The following is a 24,783-nucleotide window of genomic DNA, read 5'->3' on the forward strand; positions in this document are numbered from 1 at the left end:
TGATTTTTAAAAGATGGCTAATAATTTGTTCTCACCCTGGGAGTTGATGAGGGACCGATAGCATCCTTTGAACTTCACACTGCCTGAATCCACTCAGTGAGTTGATATCATTTTAACATTAATGATTAAGAAACAAATCTTAAAGCAGGATTCCTTGATGGTCTGCAAACTTCAGTTTTTTATTTTAGTAGTTGGGAGAAAATTTGGAATTTAACATCCAACTAGATACCAAATACACAACAACAACAACAACAGAAAGCACAGGACAGCATAATCACACCATAGCTAACTAGCTTGTTGGGTTCCATTATCTAATTCGGTCCATGCTGATCATGTTTTTTGGGGGGGTGTCATTCAGATGGAGCATCGACATCGGAAGAAAGATACCCCAGTGCAGGCCAGCAGTCATCACCTCTTTGTGCAGATGAAAAGCCTCATGTGTTCCAACCTGGGAGAGGAGCTTGAGGTCATCTTTTCACTCTTTGACAGTAAAGAGAATCGACCAATCAGGTAACTGCATGTGGAGATATGACTTGAACTTCTTAATGTTGGAATTGTGGATGTTTGCAACTGGCAGGCTTCAGGATATATGACCTTGTACATTTTTCCTCTATCAGGCTGTTTTCTCATCTGTAGAACTCTGTGAATTTCTAAGCTGCCTAACTTCTGGGAGTTTCCCCAAAAATTAGATGAAATGATGCATGCAAATGTTTTTTGAAAAACTCAAAAGGGCTGTGGAACCATAATTATTATTAAATGAAAGTATGTCATTGATATCAGGTCTGTTATTGGAGTTATTTTGTATTAATAATGCAAGGAGGACATAATATCTCTAAAGTCTGAAGTTTGTTTATCAAGTTCAATACATTGTATTTTTCAAATTTTCAGTAAGCAATTATATTATTCTTACCCTGTCTGCGTCAAATGATACTGAGAGACAACTAAGTACTTGGAAACCTTCCCATGAGAGTTTCAGAGCTGGGAAATAAACAATTTTCACCTACATTTTTCTTCTTTCTCTGTCTTACCTGTTGTGGTTCCCTTATGGCAAGTTTTCAAACTTTAGGAGAAACTTACAATGGACGTTTTGGTTGTTATCCAAAGGTCTCAACTTTTTCTGAGACTTCTTTTATGTTTAAAATTTTTTAAGTCTTAAAGTTGAGCACAATCCACACCATCTTTTACACTAAAATGTTTAAATTTGAATTTAGAATTAAAATCGTACCACAAATTACACATAATGACCCAATTGTACCACACTTTAAAGAAATAATACTTACTAAAATGAATGTTGACAATTTTAAGCAACAATGAGCCACGTATATTGTTTTGTAAATATAAAATAATCTTGGAGTATTTTCTGGTAAAAAAAATCTTTTTCTAAGAAATATGTGTGAAGTTTATTTTTAGTGCATTTATAGCCATAAAATCTTTGGTGAATTAACTTATATGTTATTCATTACCTACTAGAAAGTGTACTTTCTATTTCTTGACAGTGGCCTGTGTCCATAGAATTTTTTAATTTTTAAAATTTTATTTATTTTTGGCTGCATTGGGTCTTTGTTGCTGCGTGCGGGCTTTCTCTGGTTGCAGCGAGCGGGGGCTACTCTTCATTGCAGTGCACGGGCTTCTCTTGTTGCAGAGCACAAGCTCTAGGCGCTCGGGCTTCAGTAGTTGTGGCACGTGGGCTCAGTAGTTGTGGTTCGTGGGCTCTAGAGCGCAGGCTTAGTAGTTGTGGAGCACGGGCTTAGTTGCTCCGCGGCATGTGGGATCATCCCGGACCAGGGCTCGAACCCGTGTCCCCTGCATTGGCTGGCGGATTCTTAACCACTGCGCCACCAGGGAAGTCCTGTGTTCATAGAATTTAAAGGTGGTGGTTTTGTGCAGCAAGGACAGGGTTTATGAGGTGTGGAAATAACAATGGTAATTCAGTTTCAAAATCGACTTTATATACTGTTGGAGAAAATGAATCAGTGAGTTAAAAAACCCTTCCGAAATCAACACCACTAAAAAAGGAAGATAAAGGCCTGAGAAAAGGATTCAAGTTACAGCTTAGCACTGGCTTTAGACATGTGAAAGATTATTTAGAGATAATGCCTGCTTACATATTGAAGTGTGTGTTAGAAAGCTTGGTTTCCAGGTAGTGTAGTTTAACCAAAGTCTTCATAACATTGTCTGTATAATGTATGGTCTCTAAAATATTTAACAAGCTGTTGTTTGTTATGGATTGTAACAGGGAGAAATGAGGTCACTCTTTTGCTCATTCCTTTTCAGCTAAAGTTTTTGAGGAATATACATTCCCCTTTGCCACTCAAATTGCATTTATGTAGGATTAATATTAGCTGGTCTTTCAGTTTTGTCTTGTTACAAACATTTTCAGATTTTCTAACATGTTCTTTTAGGTTTTGATCGACAGAATTCCCTTTCTTTTATTCCTACTTACTTGGTGAAAGTAGGAAAATAACCTGGCTACAGAAACCCTAAAATATTGTTTTTGTGGTCCCTAGGTTCAGGCCGGGAGCTGGGCCTTTTACCCGCTCTGGGTGTGGTTGGGCTGCCTTATATGCCTGCCTCCCTCCTCTGCCCTCCCTTCTTCCCCCTCCCGGTTTTTTCCCCTCCACCCTCTCCCCCTCCCCTCTTGCTTCCCTTCTCCCTCCCATCTCCCTTTCCCTCTGTCCCACACACCTGATGCAGAATGACCCTAGGAGAAATCGAGCCTGAATCTCTCCCCTGCTTCTACTCACTGAGTTTGGCCATCGGCTCTCACCTCCCAAACTCATAATCACTATAAAGGTGATTGACAAAAGAATGAGTAAGAGTGAAAACAGCCGCTTACTAGGTGTTTGGAACCATCTCAGATTTCTTTTCTTGATCTCTGAGGCCTCAGACAGCGCAGCGATTATTCTTTTAGGGAGTAGCTCGGATTCACACTGCACAGGGTGGTGTCACCATTACCTTTTGAAGAGGCCTTAGGATGCACAGATCTGAGGACTGGGCTTGCTTCTTGTCTCTGCAGTTGACTGCTGCTGCCCTGATCCTTTCACCTACCTCTGTCTTTTCCTTCATCTTGAAACTGGTGACAAGTCTTGCTTCCCTCACTGCTTCTGGCATAGCTGATGAGTGTAAAGTATTTGCATCTTCACAGAAAAAGGTATTAGAAATGCAAGATATGATTTTTGAGGCATTGTTGTGTTTCTTCTTATGTGCAACAATGAATGCAGTGTGGGATGTGGGGGTGTTTTAAAATCAACTCGTATTACTTTTTTAAACTTCTATTTTAGAAAATTTCAGATGTATAAAAAAGTAAAATAGTATCGTGAAGTTTCATGGACCTGCCACCAGTGACAAGAGTGATTGACTCAGGGCTGATCTTGTTTTAACCACATCCCTTTCTAGTCCTCCTCTTTGCCCCCAGCTTATCGGAGGCAAATCCCAGACATCAAATTTTCATATGTAAATATTACAGGGTGTACCTCTCTGTTTAAAAAAAAACAAAAGGGCTTCCCTGGTGGCGCAGTGGTTGAGAGTCCGCCTGCCGATGCAGGGGACACGGGTTTGTGCCCCGGTTCAGGAAGATCTCACATGCCGCGGAGCGGCTGGGCCTGTGAGCCATGGCCGCCGAGCCTGCGCGTCTGGAGCCTGTGCTCCGCAATGGGAGAGGCCACGACAGTGAGAGGCCTGCCTACCGCAAAAAAAAAAAAAAAAAAAAAAGAGGTACTCTAAAGAAATTGCCACCCACAAAATAAATATTCCCTTAACATCATCAGCTATCCATTTCCAGTCTATTCAGAGTTCTGCTGTTGACTGATGTATATTGTTTTACAGATTCCAAATTTGGAATTTGTAATTTACGTGATCCAAATAAAGTCCATCCACTGCATGGCTGATAAGTTTGCCAGTCACTCTGCAGCTGTAGTTTCCCTTTCCCTCTCCTTCTTAAATTCCTTATAATTTATTTGTTGAAGAGAATGGATAATTTGGTTTTTTATTTCTTTTTCAGCATTCGAAGTCCAATCCAAACCATAACATTTACTAGGCAAAAGATGGTATAGTTCAGGGAATGCGTTTGTTGTTAAATAGAATCATTAGTGCTGTAATTTACAGAAAATAAAATACAATCTATGTGTAACCTTTATGGTGTTGCCCTGACCATTAATCACAGGAAATTACCTTGTCCAGGTACAGGTGGAGGGGCCAACATGTACAAACCCTGTAGAAGCTTGTTTAGGAAAGATAGATGTTTATTCCTCTCACAAGGCAGACAACTGGCTAGGACTTTTTCATTTAACTTACCACCTCTAAGAAGCAAACAGCCAGGATTTTATTGAGCACTAATCACCTGCCAGACTTTGTTCTAAATGCTTTAAATATATTATCAGCACTGATTGTATAGGTGAGGAAGCAAGGCACAGAAAGGTTAGGGAACTTGCCTAAGTTTACAAACTGGCAAGAGGCAAAGCACAGAGTTGCAAGCCAGTGATCTGGCCCCAGAGTTTGCCCTGTGAACACCCCCTTCCTGCGTTGGCCTCAGCCACGTTCCTCCTCAAGGGCTTCAATATTTGTCTGAACATTTCCATCATTGAGCAGGATTTTATTGCCCAGAGAGAGATCTTCAGAGACTGATAGCCCTAATAATAAGTTGTTATAAATTATTGATAGTGATAACACTGAAACTAATATAGGGCCTCCGAAATATCCTATGCTATAGAAATTGGCTTTTCAAATTGAGTCCTTCTCAAGATACTTTAAGAATAGCAAAAAAGCCTCAACTCTTACTGTGTGCCAGTGATCAGAATCTTAGATTCAGTACTTGGAGATGTCAAATGCAAAAGATTCAGTACTTGGAGATGTCAAATGCAAATGCAAAAAAGTCAACACATGAAAATTACCCCCTCTAGTTCACTGTGTGGAGAAATGAAGCACATGGTATTTCCTCAGTACCAGGAAGGGTACGTTTTCTGACAGAGACTTAAAACAATTAGTCATTGATGTTGAGCTGTGTTTAGAAAGCCCATTAATATTATTCGAAACAGCTTCTGCCTGAAGGTGACCTAGAATATTAAGCCTCTGATGCATGTTGCAGACACCTGTTACTGTACCAGAAAGATGCAGGCATATTCTGACAGCATCTTGCTAACATACACCTACCCTGTACTTCTTTTCCTTTTTTCCTTCCTCATTTGTTCATGTAACAGCATCTGCCCAGACAGAGCCCCTGGCAGGTACAGCTACTTTGGACTCAATTATCATCAGAAATAACATACGTTAGTTTATTTGAGTGAGTTTTGCACAGTCTTTGACATGATTTCTCACCATAAAAGATAATTTCTTAGTTAAAAAAAATGTTTGCCAAATTAAGTTTTATATGAGTAAAATATTTTTAGAGAGCATCTATCTGGTTGAAAGTTTATAATTTCTCCAAGCTGTAAGGGTATAGCTAGAAGAGTCAGGGAATCATTTCTCTAGATAGCATCTGTAATTTCATTTTATTCAGTTCTATTCAGTTTATTTAACTAACACATATGCCATATAACACAACCATGTGCCAGACACTGTTCTAAGCTGTTTAATAAATATTAACTTATTTATCCCTTGTAACAACCTTACGGGGTAGGTAATATTAATACAGTCTTCGCTTGGTATCCGTGGGGAATTGGTTCAGGACCTCCCTCAGGTACCAAAATCCACAGATACTCAAGTTCCTTACATAAAATGGCATAGTATTTGCATATAACATGCACACATCCTCCCATATACTTTTAATCATCTCTAAATTACTTATAATACCTAATAAAATATAAATACTATTTAAATAGTTGCTCTTTGAAACTTTCTGGAATATTTTTTCCTGAGTATTTTCTATCTGCAGTTGATTGAATCTGCGGATGCAGTACCTACAGATACGGAAGGCTGACTATATCCCCATTTTTTATAGATGGGGAAAGTGAGGCACATAGCGATTAATAACTTGCCCAAGGCCACACAGCTGGTATATAGTGGAGTTGTATTTTAACATGCAGTCTGATCAGGCATCACTGTTCTTAATCACTTTTCTATACCCATTCTCATAAACTTCGATATTAATAGTAATCTGTTTTCTTCCGCAACCAATGTTTTACTCACCAGTGTATAGCAAGGGGTCTGTTGAGGGTTTTTCCTTTTGTTTTTTTAAGAAACTGAAGTGGAAGAGGCTTGAGCTTATTAAGAATTGACAGGAAGGATCCAGTAACCTGGAAGAGGTTACCCTCATGGGAGAGGGGAGGTCATTGCTGGATCAAGGTCCCTTAGAAGACATCAGGAAACAAGCTTGAAATTGCAGGTGGGAAGATCAGCCAAGGACTGGAGAAAGGGCGAAAGGGCAGAGAGTGGATGTGCATAAACTGGGGTATAGGACTGGGAGAGGGGATTTGTATCCCCTCAGGGGAGAGGGTATTTGTATAAAGAAATCAAACCACAGGTTTGGTTCCAGACAACTGAAATAAAGTGAGTATCACAATAAAGCAAGTCACAGGAATTTTTTGGTTTCCTGGTGCATACAAAAGTTATGTTTACACTATACTATAGTCTTTGTGTCTGAAAAAACATGCATATCTTAATCAAAAAATACTTTATTGTTGGGCTTCCCTGGTGGCGCAGTGGTTGAGAGTCCACCTGCCAATGCAGGGGACACGGGTTCGTGCCGCGGTCCGGGAAGATCCCACATGCCGCGGAGCGGCTGGGTCTATGAGCCATGGTCGTTGAGCCTGCGCGTCCGGAGCTTGTGCTCCACAATGGGAGAGGCCACAGCAGTGAGAGGCCCGCGTACCGCAAAAAAACAAAACAAAACTTTATTGCTAAAAAATGCTAACCGTCATCTGAGCCCTCATCTTTTTTGCTGGTGGAGTGTCTTGCCACCAGCAAGACATATTGATGGTGCTGACTGATGAGGGTGGTCGTCACTGAAGGCTGGGGTGGCTGTGACAGTTTCTTCAACTAAGACATCAGTGAAATTTGCTGCATCAGTTGACTCTTTTTTTCCATGAACGATCTCTCTGTAGCATGCAGTGCTGTTTGATAGCATTTTACCCACAGCAGAACTTCTTTAAAAAATGGGAGTCAGTCCTCTTAAACCCTGCCTTATCAACTAAGTTCATATAATATTATACATCCTTTGTTGTCATTTCAACCATCTTCACAGCATCTTCACCAGGAGTAGATTTCATCTCAAGAAACCACTTTCATTGTTCATCCTTAAGAAGCCACTTCTCATCCTTTCGAGGTTAAATATGAGATTGCAGCCATTCAGTCACATCTTCAGTCTCCACTTCTAATTCCAGTTCTCTTGCTGTGTCTACCACATCTACAGTTACTTCCTCCACTGAAGCCTTGAGCTCCTCAAACTCATCCATGAGGGTTGGAATCAACTTCTTCCAAGCTCCTGTTAATGTTATTTAGACATCTTCCCATGAAGCACAAGTGTTTTCTTAATGGCATCTTGAACGATGAATCCTTTCAGAGGCTTTCAATTGAGTTTGCCCAGATCCACAAGAGGAATCACTATCTATGGCAGCTATAGCCTTACAAATTGTATTTCTTAAATAGTAAGACTTGAAAGTCGAAATGACTCCTTGATCCATGAGCTGCAGAATGGCTGTTGTGTTAGCAGGCATGAAAACAGCATGAGTCTTGTTGTACCTCTCCATCGGAGATCTTAGGTGACCAGGTACATTGTCAATGAACAGTACTATTTTAAAAGGAATCTCTTTTTCCAGGATACTAGGTCTCAACAGTGGCCTTAAAATATTCAGTAAACCATATTGTAAACAGATATGATGTCATCCAGGCTTTGTTGTATCATTTATAGAGCATAGGCATAGTAGATTTAGCATCGTTCTTAAAGGCTCTACAATTTTCAGAATGGTAGACAAGCATTGGCTTCAACTTAAAGTCACCAGCTGCATTAGCCTCAAATAGGAGAGTCAGCCTGTCCTTTGAAGTTTTGAAGCCAGGCACTGACTTCTCCTCTTCAGCTATGAAAGTCCTAGATGGCGTCTTCTTATGATATAAGGCTGTTGTGTCTACCTTGAAAATCTGTTGTTTGGTGTGGCCACCTTCATGGATTACCTTAACTAGATCTTCTGGATAACTTGTTGCAGCTTCTACATCAGCACTTGCTGCTTCACCTGGCACTTTGATGTTATGGAGATGGCTTCTTGCCTTAAACCCCATGAACCAACCTCCGCTAGCTTCAAACATTTCTTCTGCAACTTTCTCACCTCTCTCAGCCTTCAGAGAATTGATGAGAGTTAGGGCCTTTCTCTGGATCTGACTTTGGCTGAAGGGAATGTTGTGGCTGGTTTGATCTCTGTCCAGACCACTAAAATTTTCTCCATATCATCAATAAAGCTGTTGTGCTCTTTACCTTTCATGTGTTCACTGGAGTAGCACTTTTCATTTCCTTCAAGAACTTTCCCTTTGTGCAGTCACAACTTGGCTAACTGGTGTGAGAGGCCTAGCTTTCAGCCTGTCTCAGCTTTCCACATACCTTCCTCATGAAGCTTAATCGTTTCTAGCTTTTGAGTTAAAGTGAAAAACATGCGGCTCTTCCTTTCATTTGAATGCTTGGAGGCCATTGTAGGGTTATTAATTGTCCTTATTTCAGTATTATTGTATCTCAGAGGACAGGGAGGCCTTAGGAGAGGGAGAGAGATGAGGAACATCTCATGATGGTGGAGCAGTCAGATCATACACCCAACTTGTATGGGCGCAGTTCGAGATGCCCCAAAAGAATTGCAGTGGTAACATCAGAGATCACCGATCATGGGTCACTATGACAAATATAATAATAATGAAAACGTCTGAAATATTGCTAGAATTACGAAAACCTGACACAGAGACCTGAAATGAGCAAATGTTGGAAAACGGGCGCCGATAGACTTGCTCTTCACAGGTTTGTCACAGACCTTCAATTTGTAAAAAATGCAATATCTGCGAAGTGCAATAAAGCGAAGCACAATCAAATGAGGTCTGCTTGTACTTGGCATCTTATGCTACAAATGTTTCTTTCAGCTTGCGTTTAAAATTGGATGTTGTACTATTTGGTGATAGAAATAGTCGTAGCATTTATGTTTTTCATAGTCTGTGCAGCTGTGGATGTGTGTATTCTTATCTTTCCTGTGTTGACATATTAATATGTCAGTTAATCTACAATAGAGTATAAGTTACATGGGCCAATGAAAATGACATAGTCCACTTGTTGACTATTTCCCTTATAACTTTCAGTACTTTGGTTAGTGCTATATTCTAAGTTTCAGGACTAATCTGTTACCGTATTTCATTCTCATCAGAGGATATATTTAATAGGACCTAAGTTCCACCAGTGAGCCCTCAGCCTAGTATAGGGCTGCTTATATACGTGTAAGCTGTTGGCATGGGCTTTTATTTGAGAAAATAGCACAGAGTAGTACTTCTCTAAAAAGTCTTATCCTGGTGATTAAATACAAAAAGGCTTTTCATAGTAATTAAGTTCAGATAAAGTTGACTTTCTTGCTGGTACCTTATTCACATACTTGACTGAAGTTATGTGCTTTTTCTATCATCGCACAGTTAAACTCTCCATTTTCATTAAATGCTTCATTTCCATATAAATTTTATATTGCCTAAAATTACCTTCTTTTTTAGTATATTCCAGTTCTGTCATTTAAGAAAAAGTACTGAATATTATTGGTGAGGCACAGATATTTTTTTTTATATGAACTCTTTCTGGACTATATCTGAATTTCTCTCCATCCTCAAGACTCAGATCTTGTTATCTTGTGCAGATACCACTCTATGGCATATAAGTGGCCAGGCTCTAGAGTCAGAGGATCTGCCATTGCCATTCAGTAGCTACGTCAGCCTGGGCAAATTAATTCATGTCTCTTATGTCTGTAATTTATCTGCTAAAAGAGGATAATAATGGTACTTCTCTCATGGGATTGAGGATTACATGAGATAATGCATACACTTTTTAGTCTAATGCTTGACACCGGGTCATTGGTCAGTAATTATAAGCTATGATGATGATGACTGAAAACGGGAACTGCCCTTTAACATAACCGGAAATGATATGTGGCGTTTGGTCTTGAATTCTTAAAGAAATCATACAGTCTAAGGAATTATTATTAATTTTTAAGGTATGTGTTATTATAGTTATATAAGATTTAGAGAGACTAGTAAACAGGTCGAATGGCATCAGGGATATGATTTGCTTTAAAACACTTTAGCAACAGGAAAAAAAAAAGAGAGAAAAACAAAGAAAGAGCAAAGGGATAGGCGGAGCGGTGTGACAGAATTGAATGGTTGTGAATTCCTTGTGACAGGTCTATGGGTGCTTGCTTTACCTTTTAGCATATAGTATGTATGGTTAATGAATTACCTCCTTAAAATTATCAATGTTTTATGCACGTGGGCAGGAAAGCCATGAGGGCAGGCATTTTTTTCAATCTCTTCGAAAGAAGACGGGTTTATTAATCTGGTCTAGTCACTAGCCCCATACATGGTTTGGATTCCATTCTGCCTTGAATAATAATCCTGGGTTCCTTTGAACTGACAATGATATTTTTGATAATGTTTTTGGCAGAACTTGACAGGAATGTTTTCTGAAGGTCTAGGGCATTCAGTATTATAATAACACATATATTACAATAGTATTATCTTTAAACCATAAGCTTTGACTCATATATAAAACAAAATAGGCAACTTTTAGAAGATTAATGTTCTGTGAGAGGGAATACCTTACACGCTTAAGCAAAATCCTGTGTCTGTATAAGGACCAGCTTCCCCAAAACTCTGAATTAATAAAGGTTTGTCCTAAAAAACGAGATCCTACTGTATAACACAGGGAACGGTATTCAATATCCTGTGATAAACCCTAATGAAAAAGAATGTATATATGTATAACTGAGTCACTTTGATGTACAGCAGAAATTAACACAACATTATAACTCAACCCAACTATACTTAAATAAAATTTTTAAAAAATAATAAAAAAAACGTAGAGATTTGTCCTCCCAAAGGTGAGGAAACCACTCACCACTCCCTTGTTCATTCATTCACACGTCACACAAGTGCACAGGAGTAACAGTTGTGTGCGAGCAGCGTGAGGCCCTGCTGGAGACCCAAAGGTGACTCCTGGAGCAGATGGCAGAAGGGATCCAGGACACATGTGAAGGCAGCTATTTCGAGAAGGAGGAAGGTCCCTTCTTCTTCTAATGTGGGAGGGAGGGAGGGAGGGCGCTGAAATGGGTGTAAGATATTGAAATGGAAAACAGGGACTGGGTCTGTGGCCTTGATCTTTTATAAGGAAAGTGGGGAAACAAGATGAGCTGCTGCTGGAGAGCAAAAGAGAGAATGAAAGGGAGTTCAGGGCTGAAAGTGAGTTGCAGGAACAAGGTCAGCAGCCTTTGAGCAAAAATGTGATAGGAAGTGAGTTAGTGATGAAAAATGGAACTGCTGAGTGCGGGACGGGACCTCCAAAGGAGACATCTGAAATTGGTGGTGAATCCTGGCTCCCCAGTTAGACAGCTTTTGCCAGGTGTGCTCAGAAAAGAGGTATCAGGTGGTAGAGTTGGAGTCTGACACATCACAGTTGGAGAAAACTGAGACTGGGAATCTAGCAGGAGGAGGAGAATTAAAGACATTACAACGATAGCTTCCATTTGGCCTCTTCAGAGGCTGATGTGATCTAATTGCCTTTCATTTTTAAGAGGAAATTAAAGAATTAGGGCTTCTTTTGAAAAGACTTAGTTACTGGGAAATTTTTTAAAGACCTTACAGAAGGGAGCTGTTGGTGAGAGTAGTTATTTAGCCCACTCTTGGAAAAAATGCTAATATTTTTGTGTCTATATTATAGTACATAACACAGTTAAGGGAGCACATATGATTCTTTAATTCTCTGAGCACTGTGCTAGAATTTCTCATTTCATACCTCATTTACAACTTATTATAGTGTGATCACACAAATTCAGTCTCTATATTTTTACATAAATTAGGAGCATTTGTTGTTTTGAACGTAGAAAGATAGTTGGCATAGATCTCTCTTTACAGTTTTATGTTATAAAATTAACTCAAAATTATAACCTCTCCAAAGTACAGCAATAATGGAGGGGAAAATGTCTGACTGGCCGTGCATGCAGGGAGCACAACTCTATTTGAGAACAGAAATAGAAGGCATTCAGAGGTCCTCCTTGGACTGTGGCAATATCAACAATTCCATGTGGCCCAGAGTGCTTCCTGCTGTGTGTATACATGCTGGCACAGAGTTCCCTGTGGGTGTCTGTACATCACTGACCCACAGTGACCTTCCCTCAGGCTTCCTCTTTAAAGTCATGAGTGCTTTCCACTCTCCCCCTTCTTTGCCATCATTTGATTCTTCTAGCAGGTGCATGAAAATTGGGATTGTTGTCACTTCGAAGTTAATCAGATTCTGTGGTTTGCTCCCCCTTTGGTCACACTTCTGTTGCATACAAAAAAAAAACTTGAGATGTAGTGATGTTAATAGGAGAGATTTTAAGAAATGGGCCAGGAGGAGGATCTAAATTAAAACAAAAACAAGCAAACAAATAACTTTATTCATGCCGAGAACACCCAGCGTAGAAGTGATCCACAGTTTTTCTCTGTAGCATTTTAAGAGCCACACAATTCCAATTACTTTTGAAATTTTAAATTACTACATTATAAGAATAAGTGGCTGGAACTTTAAAGTGGCAGAAAACCAAAAACTCATAGAGTAAATGTATTCAGAACTGGCTTTCTCATCCCCTTTAGCTCTAAACACTTACTCAGCCAATTTGTCTCATTGTACTTAAACAGTGCAGAGTTTTAGAAATTGATCAGAAGGGCTTTCCACCCCTATTCCTGTGTTTTAAAAGATGAGCAGATGGGTGTTCTTTTCACCAGGATTCTGGTCGTCTCTGTCTGTTCTCCCCTGCCCTGTGTCTTCTGCCTATAGAGAATTCAGATTAATTTAGTTTTCCTAAATTCACTACCAATCAAATCATGCTCACACATAGCAACCCACCTTACAAGGACTTCTTTGCTCTTCCTTGCCATTTGTGCTGTAAGGTGATTCACCGTTGACAAAGGAATTACTCATGATACGGTCCTCGTTAGTTCCTTTTCTGAAGATAAGGCTTTACCCTCTCCTTATCTTTCTGTTCCCAGCACCTTGCAGAATGCCCTACACAGACTGGGCGTCGATGCAGTTAAAGGGAGTTTACAAGTCTCTCACTGTTGTTGAGGCAAAGTATTAAAAGATTGTGTCATTATTGTCTTAATTTTTTCTGTCTTCCTTCCACTCCAGTGGGGATGTGCTTATTGGTAAGAGAGAGAACTCAAGGTTGAGTGCATCAGCAATGGTAATGGATTTGTTTCAGGTTCTCCTGTGTTAATCGGAACTCTGCTGTCAGACATGTCTCTATGGGAGCATCATTTGCAAAATCTGTCCTGCTAAAAAAAAAAAAAAGTAAATAAAAATTAGCAGATAAATTTATGGACAGTCCCCGACTTACAGTGATTCGACTTAGGATTTTTTGACTTCACAGTGGTGTGAAAGCAATACACATTTACTGGAAACTGTTCTTTGAATTTTGATCTTTCCCTGGGCTAGCCATGTTCGGTACAATGCTCTTGTAAAGCTGAATGGTTTTATCAGGACGTAACCCTGTAAGTTGAAGAGTATCTGTGTAGCCTCTTCTCCTAAGCATTTCCATTTAGAGATCTTTGACTACAAGTTAAACAGAGACTGCATCTTTTTATTTCCATTGGGCAACAGAGGTTTCACACTATTGCTGTTGAATCACTGATCTTCATTCATTCAGCAAACAAGTACTGCTCTCCTCGGGGAAAGGCACTGATCTGGGCATTGGGGACACATAAATGAATTAAAAAAAAAAAATTCTTGCCCTCCCAGAACTTACATTCTATTGATGTTCAAAATACTATTAAGCTTTAAGTCAAGAAATATTTTTAAAGGCTAGAGTTTCTCTTTGTGTGGTAACCAGTATTGCTGTTTTTGTTTCACCAAAAATACTTGTGGTGTCTAAAGCAATGCTTCCTAAACTTTTCAGTGCCTAAAGTTCATTTTCAAACTTATGAAAACTATGGAGCTCTACAGAAACGAATGTACCTATCCTCATACACATGAACATTTGCATATCAGTGTAGAGGCTTTGTAGCTCCCTGATTAAAAAGAAAAAGCATTTGACCTTTAGAAAGTCCAATTGCATGGGTCATCTTGTTAATAAATAGTATTTAATGATGATTTAGATACTTTTCTTTTTTTTAGATGGAAGTATAGTTGATTTATAATAATGTGTTTCAGGTGTACAGCAAAATGATTCAGTTATACATGTACATATGTTTTTTCAGATTTTTTTCCATTATAGGTTATTATAGTTCCCTGTGCTATACAGAAAATCCTTATTGTTTATCTATTTTTATATCTAGTGGTTTGTATCTGTTAATCCCATACTCCTAATTTATCCCTACCCTACTCCTTTCCCCTTTGGTAATCATAAGTTTTCATTTTTTTAAGTTATAATTAATATAAAGAATCTATCAGTAAGCTGTTGAAAGGGATATTTGATTTTGGCTTCTTTCATTTTAAAAATTAGAACTTTTTTGAGATAATAAATGTATGAAAGACATTATACTTACTGTTTCTGCAAGGCTTGAATTACTTAGATTTTTTTCGTTTAGTCTGTTTTCATTAAGGTTTCTTTGCCTTTGCAAAGAACTGCATGCTTCAACCCAGCGTAGTTATAAAGAGCTCAGGTTTGCTTTACTTGCAAGATTGCTTACTACAGATACTTTCTAACAAAAGAGGCATTGTTAAAAAGGTCAGAATAATTACTGTATATAAATCAGAGCGATTCCTCCCTCATGAAATGTCAAAGGTATAGTGTTTACCATAATCAAATTATGTAAATTCCAAGAACAATAAGACATTCTGCCTGTAAACAGGTCTTCTTATTTCACAGTCCTTGTTTCTGTTGACCAGATCCTATCATCACCTACTTTTAGTTACTTCTCTAAGAAACTTGTTTTCTAGTGAAATTCTTAATGAGTTCTCTAGAGATAGACATAAGCAAGTTTTTTCCTGAGTAGCTCAGTTAAACAGTTTAGCTATTTCTAAGGATTTTACTTGAATTCAACAATGAGATTTTTAGGGTCTCAAGTCTTTAGAACTTAAGAGTCATTATTGTTTTTCTCAAATCAACAGTTGATCCAAATCTTTTCTTTAATTCATCTATCAGCAGGTCATCTGTACATCACTTATTTATAACTTTAGAAAGCATTGCACTCCTTTTTCTTTGAGCTTTACCTTCCCAAAAAGAATTCTGATACAGTTAGCTTTATTCTCTGAAAAGAAAAATAACATGAAGTGGTTTTAAGTCATTCTAAGTAGTAAGAAAGAATCAGCTTGATGTTCAACATTGGCAGTAGAGTTCACTGTAGTTTAAAAAATTATCTCCCTTTTCATCATTCAACTAAAGCAAAATCCTTTATTGTCCTGACAAAGCCATCCCATTAGTTGGTTGCTTAGTCCTTCAACCTCAAATATTTGTAAAGCGAATCTGGACTTGGGTATTAATATTAAAAAAGAAAACTCAGAGTCTTTCTGCTCTTTAGGTAAACTACTGTGGCAACCCTGGTATCAAGGATCCTTCTTGTTTCATTTCCCTTTAATCAGAAGAGCTCATGACCCTTGTGTTGCTTTCGTTTTAAAATTAGAAAACACATTAATAACTTTATCTAGGAAGACTTGCTTGAGGAGTTGCTTTCATTTATTGCCAAGGAAAAACTTCATTTTTATCAGTCATATGGTTGGGAGAAGAAAGGCGAGAAATCGTTGACCTGAAGGTACCAGGCATTTGTTGCCTGTTTTCTGGTTGTATATGACGATCATAAAGGACAGTCAACAATTCTGACTCATTAGTGCCTAGGCATTTGGGTCAAAACAGTGGTTGTTAAATATGACTGTGTTTTTAAACACACAGGGAGCTTTTAGGTCCATAGTAAGTCAGGATCCCCAGGCTAGGGCCTGGGCTTTATACAGCTCCCAGGAGAATGTTGTACACACCCATGTTCAGAGATGGCCTGGATGAGAGCCCCTTTTTCTGTGCCATGGTGAGCACCAAAACTCTTGGTCTAGTGGCCACCCCAGGGCAGCTGGCTCCTGGGGGCGTTACTATGACAATTTAGAATGCTCCTTGAGTTGTCCTTTGCCACTCGTTCTAGGAAAGAACATAGTAACAGTTCCCTGCACAGATGGTTGGAAGTGTCTTACACTGTTAGTCAATCAGAAAGCATTTGAGAAAATGCAGGAGGAGCAGTGAAATAGAAGCATTGAGATCATCTTCTATTTGTGTACTATTGCCTTTTGGGTAGAGGGCCTAGAGTCAGCGCAGCTGAAACATTCTCCTACCTCTTCTCACTATTCTCCTTCCGTCTTCTCGCTCCCACTGTTTCCTCCCTGACTGCTGGTGCATCTCCCTGCACTACTATTCAGTGTAGAGTAGATATTAATTGTCCTCACACACAGCATAGTTAAATTTAAGACAAGGAACTTGGCTTTTTCAAAGACACTACTATTTTTTGGTATTTACAATTGTTTTATAAAGTGTAAGCGTAGGACTTCCCTGGTGGCACGTTGGTTAAGAATCCTCCTACCAATGCAGGGGACACGGGCTCGAGCCCTGGTCTGGGAAGACCCTACATGCCGTGGAGCAACTAAGCCCGTGTGCCACAACTATTGAGCCTGTGCTCTAGAGCCCGCGAGCCACAACTACTGAGGCTGTGTGCTGCAACTACTGAGCCCATGTGCTGCAACTCCTGAGACCCATGCGCCTAGAGCCTGTGCTCTGCAACAAGAGAAGCCACCACAGTGAGAAGCCCGCACACTGCAATGAAGAGTAGCCCCACTTGGCGCAACTAGAGAAAGCCCACACACAGCAACAAAGACCCAGCGCAGCCAAAAATAAATAAATTAATTAAAAAAATAAAAATAAAAAAGTGTAAGCATAAAAGAACCAGACAGTGTACCAGAATACGACCACTGAAGTGTTTGCTCTCTTTTGTTACTGTCACTTTGTGTGTGTGTGTGTGTGTGTGTGTGTGTGTGTGTGTTATGCGGACCTCTCACTGTTGTGGCCTCTCCCATTGCGGAGCACAGGCTCCGGACGCGCAGGCTCAGTGGCCATGGCTCATGGGCTAGCCGCTTCGCGGCATATGGGATCTTCCCGGACCGGGGCACGAACCCGTGTCCCCTGCATCGGCAGGCGGACTCTCAACCACTGTGCCACCAGGGAAGCCCTGTTTCTGTCAGTTTTGGAGAACATAAATTTATTTCAGTGACTTAACTGTTCAAAATGATTTTGGAAATACTCTTTGTAATTTTTTGTAGATTAATCAGACTTCAACCCAAGATATTATCCAATCACATATTTTTGGATAAAGTGTACACTGTGTAACTTCCACAAACATTAAAGCACTAGGCAGTTTTGTTTCTTGTGAGAGGGGAGCTATAGAGTGATAAACATGAATCCATATGGAGAAATACAAAAATCTCCTTGGCGTTGGTCATTCCTAACTTTAGGTGCATTGCTCTTTGAAGGCAAATGATTGTCCTAGGAGTGCCATATGGGAGAGCCACTTTATGTGATTCGTCAGAAGGCTGGGAGGACCCTCCCACATCTGGCCTGGAGGCCTCCAAGACCCTAGGTACGGCCTTTCATACAGAACAGCTGCTTCTGAGTGTTATGGTGATAGGAGGAGGGGGTGGGAGGATAGGAGCATCCTATCCTGCTGAGAAGGGGAAGGAGAAGCCGTTAGGGTCTTCAGAACCCTACAGTGCCTCCCATATTATTTGCATCACTGGTAAAAAGTTTTCTACCAAACTATGCTGTTGAAGTACACCCTTTATTATCAGAGGTTGTTTTGAGTACATCAGAAGGTCAGTAGTGCAGCTGAGCAGGTTCACAGACATAAACTCCCTAAACACAGATATGTTCGTGGCTTTATTTTTTTTGGTCTGGCTTCATGCATTTTTAATTATTATTTTTGTATTTTATTGAAAATATTCATAATAAAATCCTTGGCTCACGTGACACGGGTAGGCTTGTTCTTTTTGTCTGTTTTGAGGTGTTCTGTTATTTTGAAAACAGCATAACATTGTGGTTAAGAGCTGAAACTTTGGAATCAGACCCTGGAAATTAATTTCCTGGTTCCAACCTTGACTGACCGTGCAACTTTGGCCAACTTACCCAATATCCCCAAGCTCCAGCTTTCTCATTTGTAAAATGGGGATGCGAGGGGCTCCTACCTTATAGCGTGGTTGGGAGAATTAAATGAGAAAACCCATGTAAAGCATATATAAATACACCAGGACAGGGTATATCTTGACTTTTACTATTTTTCCCCAGGGATATCTGGGGATACTCTTGCACACTCTTATTTCATTATCTTGGTTCTCTCAAATCCTTTGTAGAAGAAGGCAGGTTATAAATAATAAATAATTGTGATTTTTTGTTCTTTATTTCCAAAGAAAGAATTTGAGATTGTTGATTTATAATCTGGTGATTTATAGTGGCTCACACAAGGAATTCAGGTGGACACTAAATTTCTCTGGCAGTGATATTTCCTCTGGGAGGACATGACACTATAACAGGAAGTCAAATGATGATTTTTCTCTGCTGGTAATAATGTCACCTCTCATTTCTTAATGTGTCTAGGAGTGTTCTGTGTGCTTACTCACTCTTTGCTGATGAAGAAGGCAGTATTCTCATTTGAAAACATATTATGTCACCGTAGATATTTCCATTACTATATGTTTACTATAATAAAGACATAGGATATGCGTGGCAGAGTTAAATGGCATGATCTAGAACCTGGAGGGGCTGTGAAGTTAATTTTGTGACTCTCACATCTGGTGGTAGGGTGCCATTGATTGAAATGTCTCTGGAGAATTTCATACATTTCACTACTGTGAAGTAAAAGATATTATAGAGAAGAGAGCAAAAGTTGCTTCCCAATAATTTATATTTTGCTGTATTTTTTCCTAAAAGATTGTATTTGTTCAGTCTTTAAACACTAAGGAGGTACCAAATCGTTGGCTAGCAGCTGGGAATGTAAAGGTTAATTGTCATGGGCCTGTATTCTAGTTAGTCACGGTGTAATGGAAAGAAACACACATACCTTTTACGGTTAGGGGGAAAAAAGTGCAAATGATGTAATGTAGGTATGCACATCTTATAATAGGACACTTCTTAAATTCACAAAAGCTAGTTCTGTTTTCTGATGAGGTGCCACTCTTTGACTTACAGTAGAGAGTTGAAAATACCTTTGTGTGTGGCCACAAAAGTCTGTGAGAGAATTTTGGAAGATGTGCCGGAGTGAAATGTCATACACTCGTTTAGTCCCCCCGCCTTGAAGGCAACAGTTTGGCATTTTACAGACGTGTGTGAGCATGTGGGTGGTATTTATTGTAATCTGAAGATTCTGAAATGTGTTGCTGTAGTTCTTTTTTTTTCCTCTGAAACCATTTGCTGATTAAGTGGTTGCTGTATCACCAAAGCTGAAGAGAAATTGATTGAGTTTGTATACCAACAACTTTCACCAAATGAATAAAAAAGGTTTTATTTGATTGGCCATAAAAGGTTTTTTTTTCCTTTTAAAAGAAGTCTGGTTTTTAAAACATTGCGCATGACTTATTTCTCCATAGTACCCATACTCAGTCTATTTTTATCTCCCCTTTAAGGCATGCTTAAGCTAAGGGATATGGCTTAGTACATATTGGTATTCTTTCTGTAATAGGATATGATAATAATACTTGCATAATCAGGATTCTGTCTAGACTAGTGAAATTAAAATAGTGACAGAGCAAAAGGAGTGTCTGAAATAGAATGCTTTAGGAAACATTATTTTACCAGAAGATTGATGAAATTTGTGAATATGGAATAGTATTTTATATCAGTATTAAAGTTAAGGTCTCCATATGTAGAATGCCATGTTGACTTTTATATATTAATATTATTGTTATTTATCATTTTTGACTGACCTGTCAGAAGATAAAGTGACATTTGTTTCAAATGTTTCAGTAGGGATAAAGAGAAGCCTCAAACATATAAAAAAGAGCACGCGGTCCATAATCAGGAGAGGGGAAAATAGTCACACTGCTTGCGTTTGGGGCTAAAATACAGTCAATAAACATTATATGTTAGTAGGTGACTGATGACTAAGAAGCAAAACCAAACACTGGTCTTAAACCTCCGGAGTTTTGACCAACTAAAGCCAAATACTTAAATCTTTCTGGAGGTTTGCATTTGTTTAGTAAAATAGTTTATTTCTCAAGTCATTTTTCTAAGTATGTTTCATTGAAAAAACTACCAAGGAACAATTTCAAACCAGGGATGGCTTTGAAAACCTGCTAAATCAGGGTTTCTACTTCTTCCTTTCCTCTTACCCCAGGAAGGACGTGGGGTCCCTCTTGGGACCAAGTTTGACTGAGTCAGTGGAGTCACGGAGGATGAATGACTTCTCCCTTATCTCAGTATTCTGTAAATATTTGCTCAATTATTCTATGAAGCAGAGAAAGAATTTATTCTATAGCATTCAAATGAAGGACGAGCGTTTTGAATTATATGTGGCATAGAATTCCTACTCAGCAACACACCAGCTCTGCAATCTTTTTTTTATTATTATTTTTTATTTTTTTTATACAGCAGGTTCTTATTAGTCATAAGTTTCATACATATCAGTGTATACATGTCAATCCCAATCACTCAGTTCAGCACACCACACACGCACACACCCTGCCACTTCTCCCCCTTGGTGTCCATATGTTTGTTCTCTACATCTGTGTCTCAATTTCTGCCCTGCAAACCGGTTCATCTGTACCATTTTTCTAGGTTCCACATATGTGTGTTAATATACAATATTTGTTTTTCTCTTTCTGACTTACTTCACTCTGTATGACAGCCTCTGGATCCATCCACATCTCAACAAATGACCCAATTTCATTCCTTTTTATGGCTGAGTAATATTCCATCGTATATATGTACCACATCTTCTTTATCCATTCGTCTGTTGATGGGCATTTAGGTTGCTTCCATGACCTGGCTGTTGTAAACAGTGCTGCAATGAACATTGGGGTGCATGTGTCTTTTTGAATTATGGTTTTCTCTGGGTATATGCCCAGTAGTGGGATTGCTGGATCATATGGTAATTCAATTTTTAGTTTTTTGAGGAACCTCCATACTGTTCTCCATAGTGGCTGTATCAATTTACATTCCCACCAACAGTGAAAGAGGGTTCCCTTTTCTCCACACCCTTTCCAGCATTTGTTGTTTGTAGATTTTCTGATGATGGCCATTCTGACTGGTGTGAGGTGATACCCCATTGTAGTTTTGATTTGCATTTCTTAATAATTAGTGATGTTGAGAAATGTCTATTTAGGTCTTCTGCCCATTTTTGGATTGGGTTGTTTGTTTTTTTAATATTGAGCTTCAGGAGCTGTTTATATATTTTGGAGATTAATCCTTTGTCCGTTGATTCATTTGCAAATATTTTCTCCCATTCTGAGGGTTGTCTTTTCGTCTGGTTTATGGTTTCCTTTGCTGTGCAAAAGCTTTGAAGTTTCATTAGGTCCCACTTGTTTATTTTTGTTTTTATTTCCAGAACTCTAGGAGGTGGATCAAAAAAAGATCTTGCTGTGATTTATGTCAAAGAGTGTTCTTCCTAATATTTTCCTCTAAGAGTTTTATACTGTCTGCTCTTACATTTAGGTCTCTAATCCATTTTGAGTTTATTTTTGTATATGGTGTTAGGGAGTGTTCTAATTTCATTCTTTTACATGTAGCTGTCCAGTTTTCCCAACACCACTTATTGAAGAGACTGTCTTTTCTCCAACAGCTCTGTAATCTTGGGCAAAACTATTTACTATTTCTCAGTTTTCCCAACTATAAAATGGCATAATAATAGTACTGACTTCCTAAAGGCGTAGTGAGGATAAAAGGAATTAATCCATGTAAAGTCCTCAGCAGAGTGCCCATTCTCAAAAAAATACTGTTTTCTCAAAAAAATAGTATTACCTAATAATGACTATTTTAAAGTGTAATTCATTTATCCCAAGGTGAATTTTTGCACATTTCCTTTTAGTACCTATTAAATTTGAAATAGTAGTAAATATTCTTCCCTTCTGAAGAGTTTGCAGTCCTTTGTCATGAATTATAGTAAATGACAATTGAATAAGATTGATTTAACTCTGCATCCGAGGTTGGATCTGTCATTTCCAGCCTCCGCTTCAGAATTATTTCCTATGGGAACTTTATAGTCTTCATTTGAGAATCCTTGCAGCAATTTATATTCTCTTCATTCACATCTCATCAGCCACTGCTCTGTGGAACAAGACATAGGTAATAAGTGTGGAAATGACCCCGCAGAAATGTGTGTTGGTTGCCCTTTCTCATGTGAGAGATCAGGGATAGGCATAATATAAGAAAAGGACAGGGTGAGCCAGGTAGTTGAATCTGTTAAATATATCTATCTAGATTTAAATGGCAAAAGAGAATTAAAATGTTCCAAAACAACCATAAATTCAAATCCATATGCTTCCTTAGAGATCTGATTATGGTCCTCATTTCTCCCCCTGTAGGGGAGAAGGCTGATTTTGGATGACAGAGCCATTATTTATGGCAAGGACCAAGTGATAAATAAGCTTGGAGACTTGGAAGGGTCTGAACCTTACTAATGCCCTACCTTCCCTTTCCCTGCTTGATTCCTAGGCTGAAGCTGCAGTGACCAAGTCTATACCCTGTGTTAATTTCACATTTTGGGGATGTTGGCTGTGTGTTCTCTTCCTGAGGCAGCCAGCCATTTGATTCTATTGTGGGCACCAGGGTATTAAAATTCAGAAGCTTGTGGTAGCTGGTAGATTAATTTGGGGGCGAGGGTGATATTCATTTTATTTTTTTGAACATAAATAGTGTAACACATTATCTTGGGTATAAATGGTGTCCACAAGTATTTATTGACTTGAATTAGTGGCTGATCAACAGCATTATTTGTGTTTGCATTAAATCTAGGTGTCACTGTATTTTCAGTGCAAGTTCTATAGACAGTGCGAGGTCTTCTGTTCCTTTGTGGACCAAAGAAAATTCAAGTTTCATTTCTTGGTCTCTCTTTTTGTGTTTTGGATTATAGGTTTATAAGAGCATAAAATATTAAGCCTTCTAATGAATGGTTACCACTCAGAATGTTGTCCTTGTATAATGTTTATTAAATACTATGACACAAAACATGAAAAAAAAATCTTAGGTACAAATACACAAAACACATTGTCACATGTTTTCTTTTAGTGTACTTTTTTCTACTTTTTAAAATAATGATATCACTGATATAGAAGCTTATTCTTTTCAAAGTTAATTTTTTGCTTGCATATATATTTATGTTTTCTGCTTTTGCACTTGCCTCTTTGCCAGTTTTGTCAGAAGTGAAGCAAATGTTTATTGTCTTGGGTTCTCTCCTAAATTATATCCGCAGTTTTGATGTCAAATGAAAGACCTAATAAGTTTTGAGTTTAACTCTTAGGATGAAGAGCAGCTAGAAAAGTAATGAGTCCTTACATATTAAATAATTTTCAAAATATTAAACTTCTTTTCTCTTGTAGTGAGAGATTTTTCTTGAGGCTGAATAGAAATGGGCTTCCCAAAGCCCCAGATAAACCAGAACGACAGTGCTCTCTCTTTGTGGTAAGTGGATCTTGTTTTATCCAGGAGGCAGATTCTTTCTCAAGTACTTTATCTTATTTAAGAGAAATAAGTTACTGTGAGAGAACATAGTAGATTTGCTTAAACTTTGTAAATAACACATAAATTACAGTAGTGCCCCCAAAATCTGAATACCAGCATTCACAGTCACACCTTTGTCCCTTAGTGTGTATTAGAGCCTGTCACACTATGGCCAAATCCCAATGGTGATAGGGCTCAGTATGGCAGGTGGTATTTAGTATGTACTTAATAAGTGTTTAAAGAATGAGTAAGTGAGAGACTGAAATAAGAATGGGCTTTCCTTTTAAGTCTTATTTGACATCATAGGCTTACAGTAAAGTTGATTGTAGTGATATTTTAGAACAGGATTTGAACTTTATGCTTCTGCTACAGAAATTCCATTAAGAATGTCTATGTTTATCTTTGTCTTTCTTCTGTTATTTGTGAAGATTATGTGCTACGTATGCCTTTTAAATGCTTCTGCATAAATTATGAGTTCTAAAATGACCAGACTTTGTTTTTTGGTAGGATTTGGGTAGCAGTGAGCTAAGAAGGGACATCTACATCACCGTGCACATCATCCGAATTGGTAGGTATGATACTTGGTGTGACAGGAGCACGACAGGGAGAATTGCTGAGAGGTCTCTATGTAGTTGTGATTTATGTGATGTCTAGATCAGAAAGAAGTCAAGGCCACATTTGAATCCAGTAATTACAGAATTTGGGAATTGTTCCCTGGTCTCCCCAGACTTTCATATCACCATAAATAGATTTTGTTCTCTTTCCGTATAAGTCATTAGTTAGTTTGTTGTGTTTCATTTTGTTTTATTGGACTCTCTAAACATATTTGCTTCAAGCACTTGGTATTTGGTTTTTTTTATTTCTAATTTCTGTTAACAGCATAAACTTCTAGGAGCTGGATTTCATACAGGTTTATGAAACCAATTGGCATTTTCCAAAGTACAGAAGGCTGCAGAGCATTATTACAGAAAGTGCT

General features: G+C 38.6%; 1 protein-coding gene across 15 annotated transcripts in view; it reads left to right on the forward strand.

Annotated features, from left to right (window-relative positions):
- The window catches only part of DOCK4 (dedicator of cytokinesis 4), a 480,689-nt gene that overhangs the window by 234,243 nt on the left and 221,663 nt on the right, over positions 1–24,783 (forward strand). For 14 of the 15 annotated variants that reach the window (XM_089917502.1, XM_089917504.1, XM_089917506.1 and 11 more), the window contains 3 exons: positions 359–510; positions 23,687–23,768; positions 24,315–24,375. In XM_089917502.1, coding sequence (XP_089773628.1) covers positions 359–510; positions 23,687–23,768; positions 24,315–24,375 — 295 coding nt within the window. Of the gene's footprint in view, positions 1–358; positions 511–23,686; positions 23,769–24,314; positions 24,376–24,783 lie in introns of those variants that run through there. The other variant, XM_089917516.1, reaches the window with a different exon arrangement.

The sequence above is a fragment of the Delphinapterus leucas genome, chromosome 9 (assembly GCF_059928025.1).
Source record: "Delphinapterus leucas isolate spDelLeu-1000000601 "Yukka" chromosome 9, BTC_Dleu_Yukka2, whole genome shotgun sequence".
NCBI classification, from domain to species: Eukaryota; Metazoa; Chordata; class Mammalia; order Artiodactyla; family Monodontidae; genus Delphinapterus; species Delphinapterus leucas.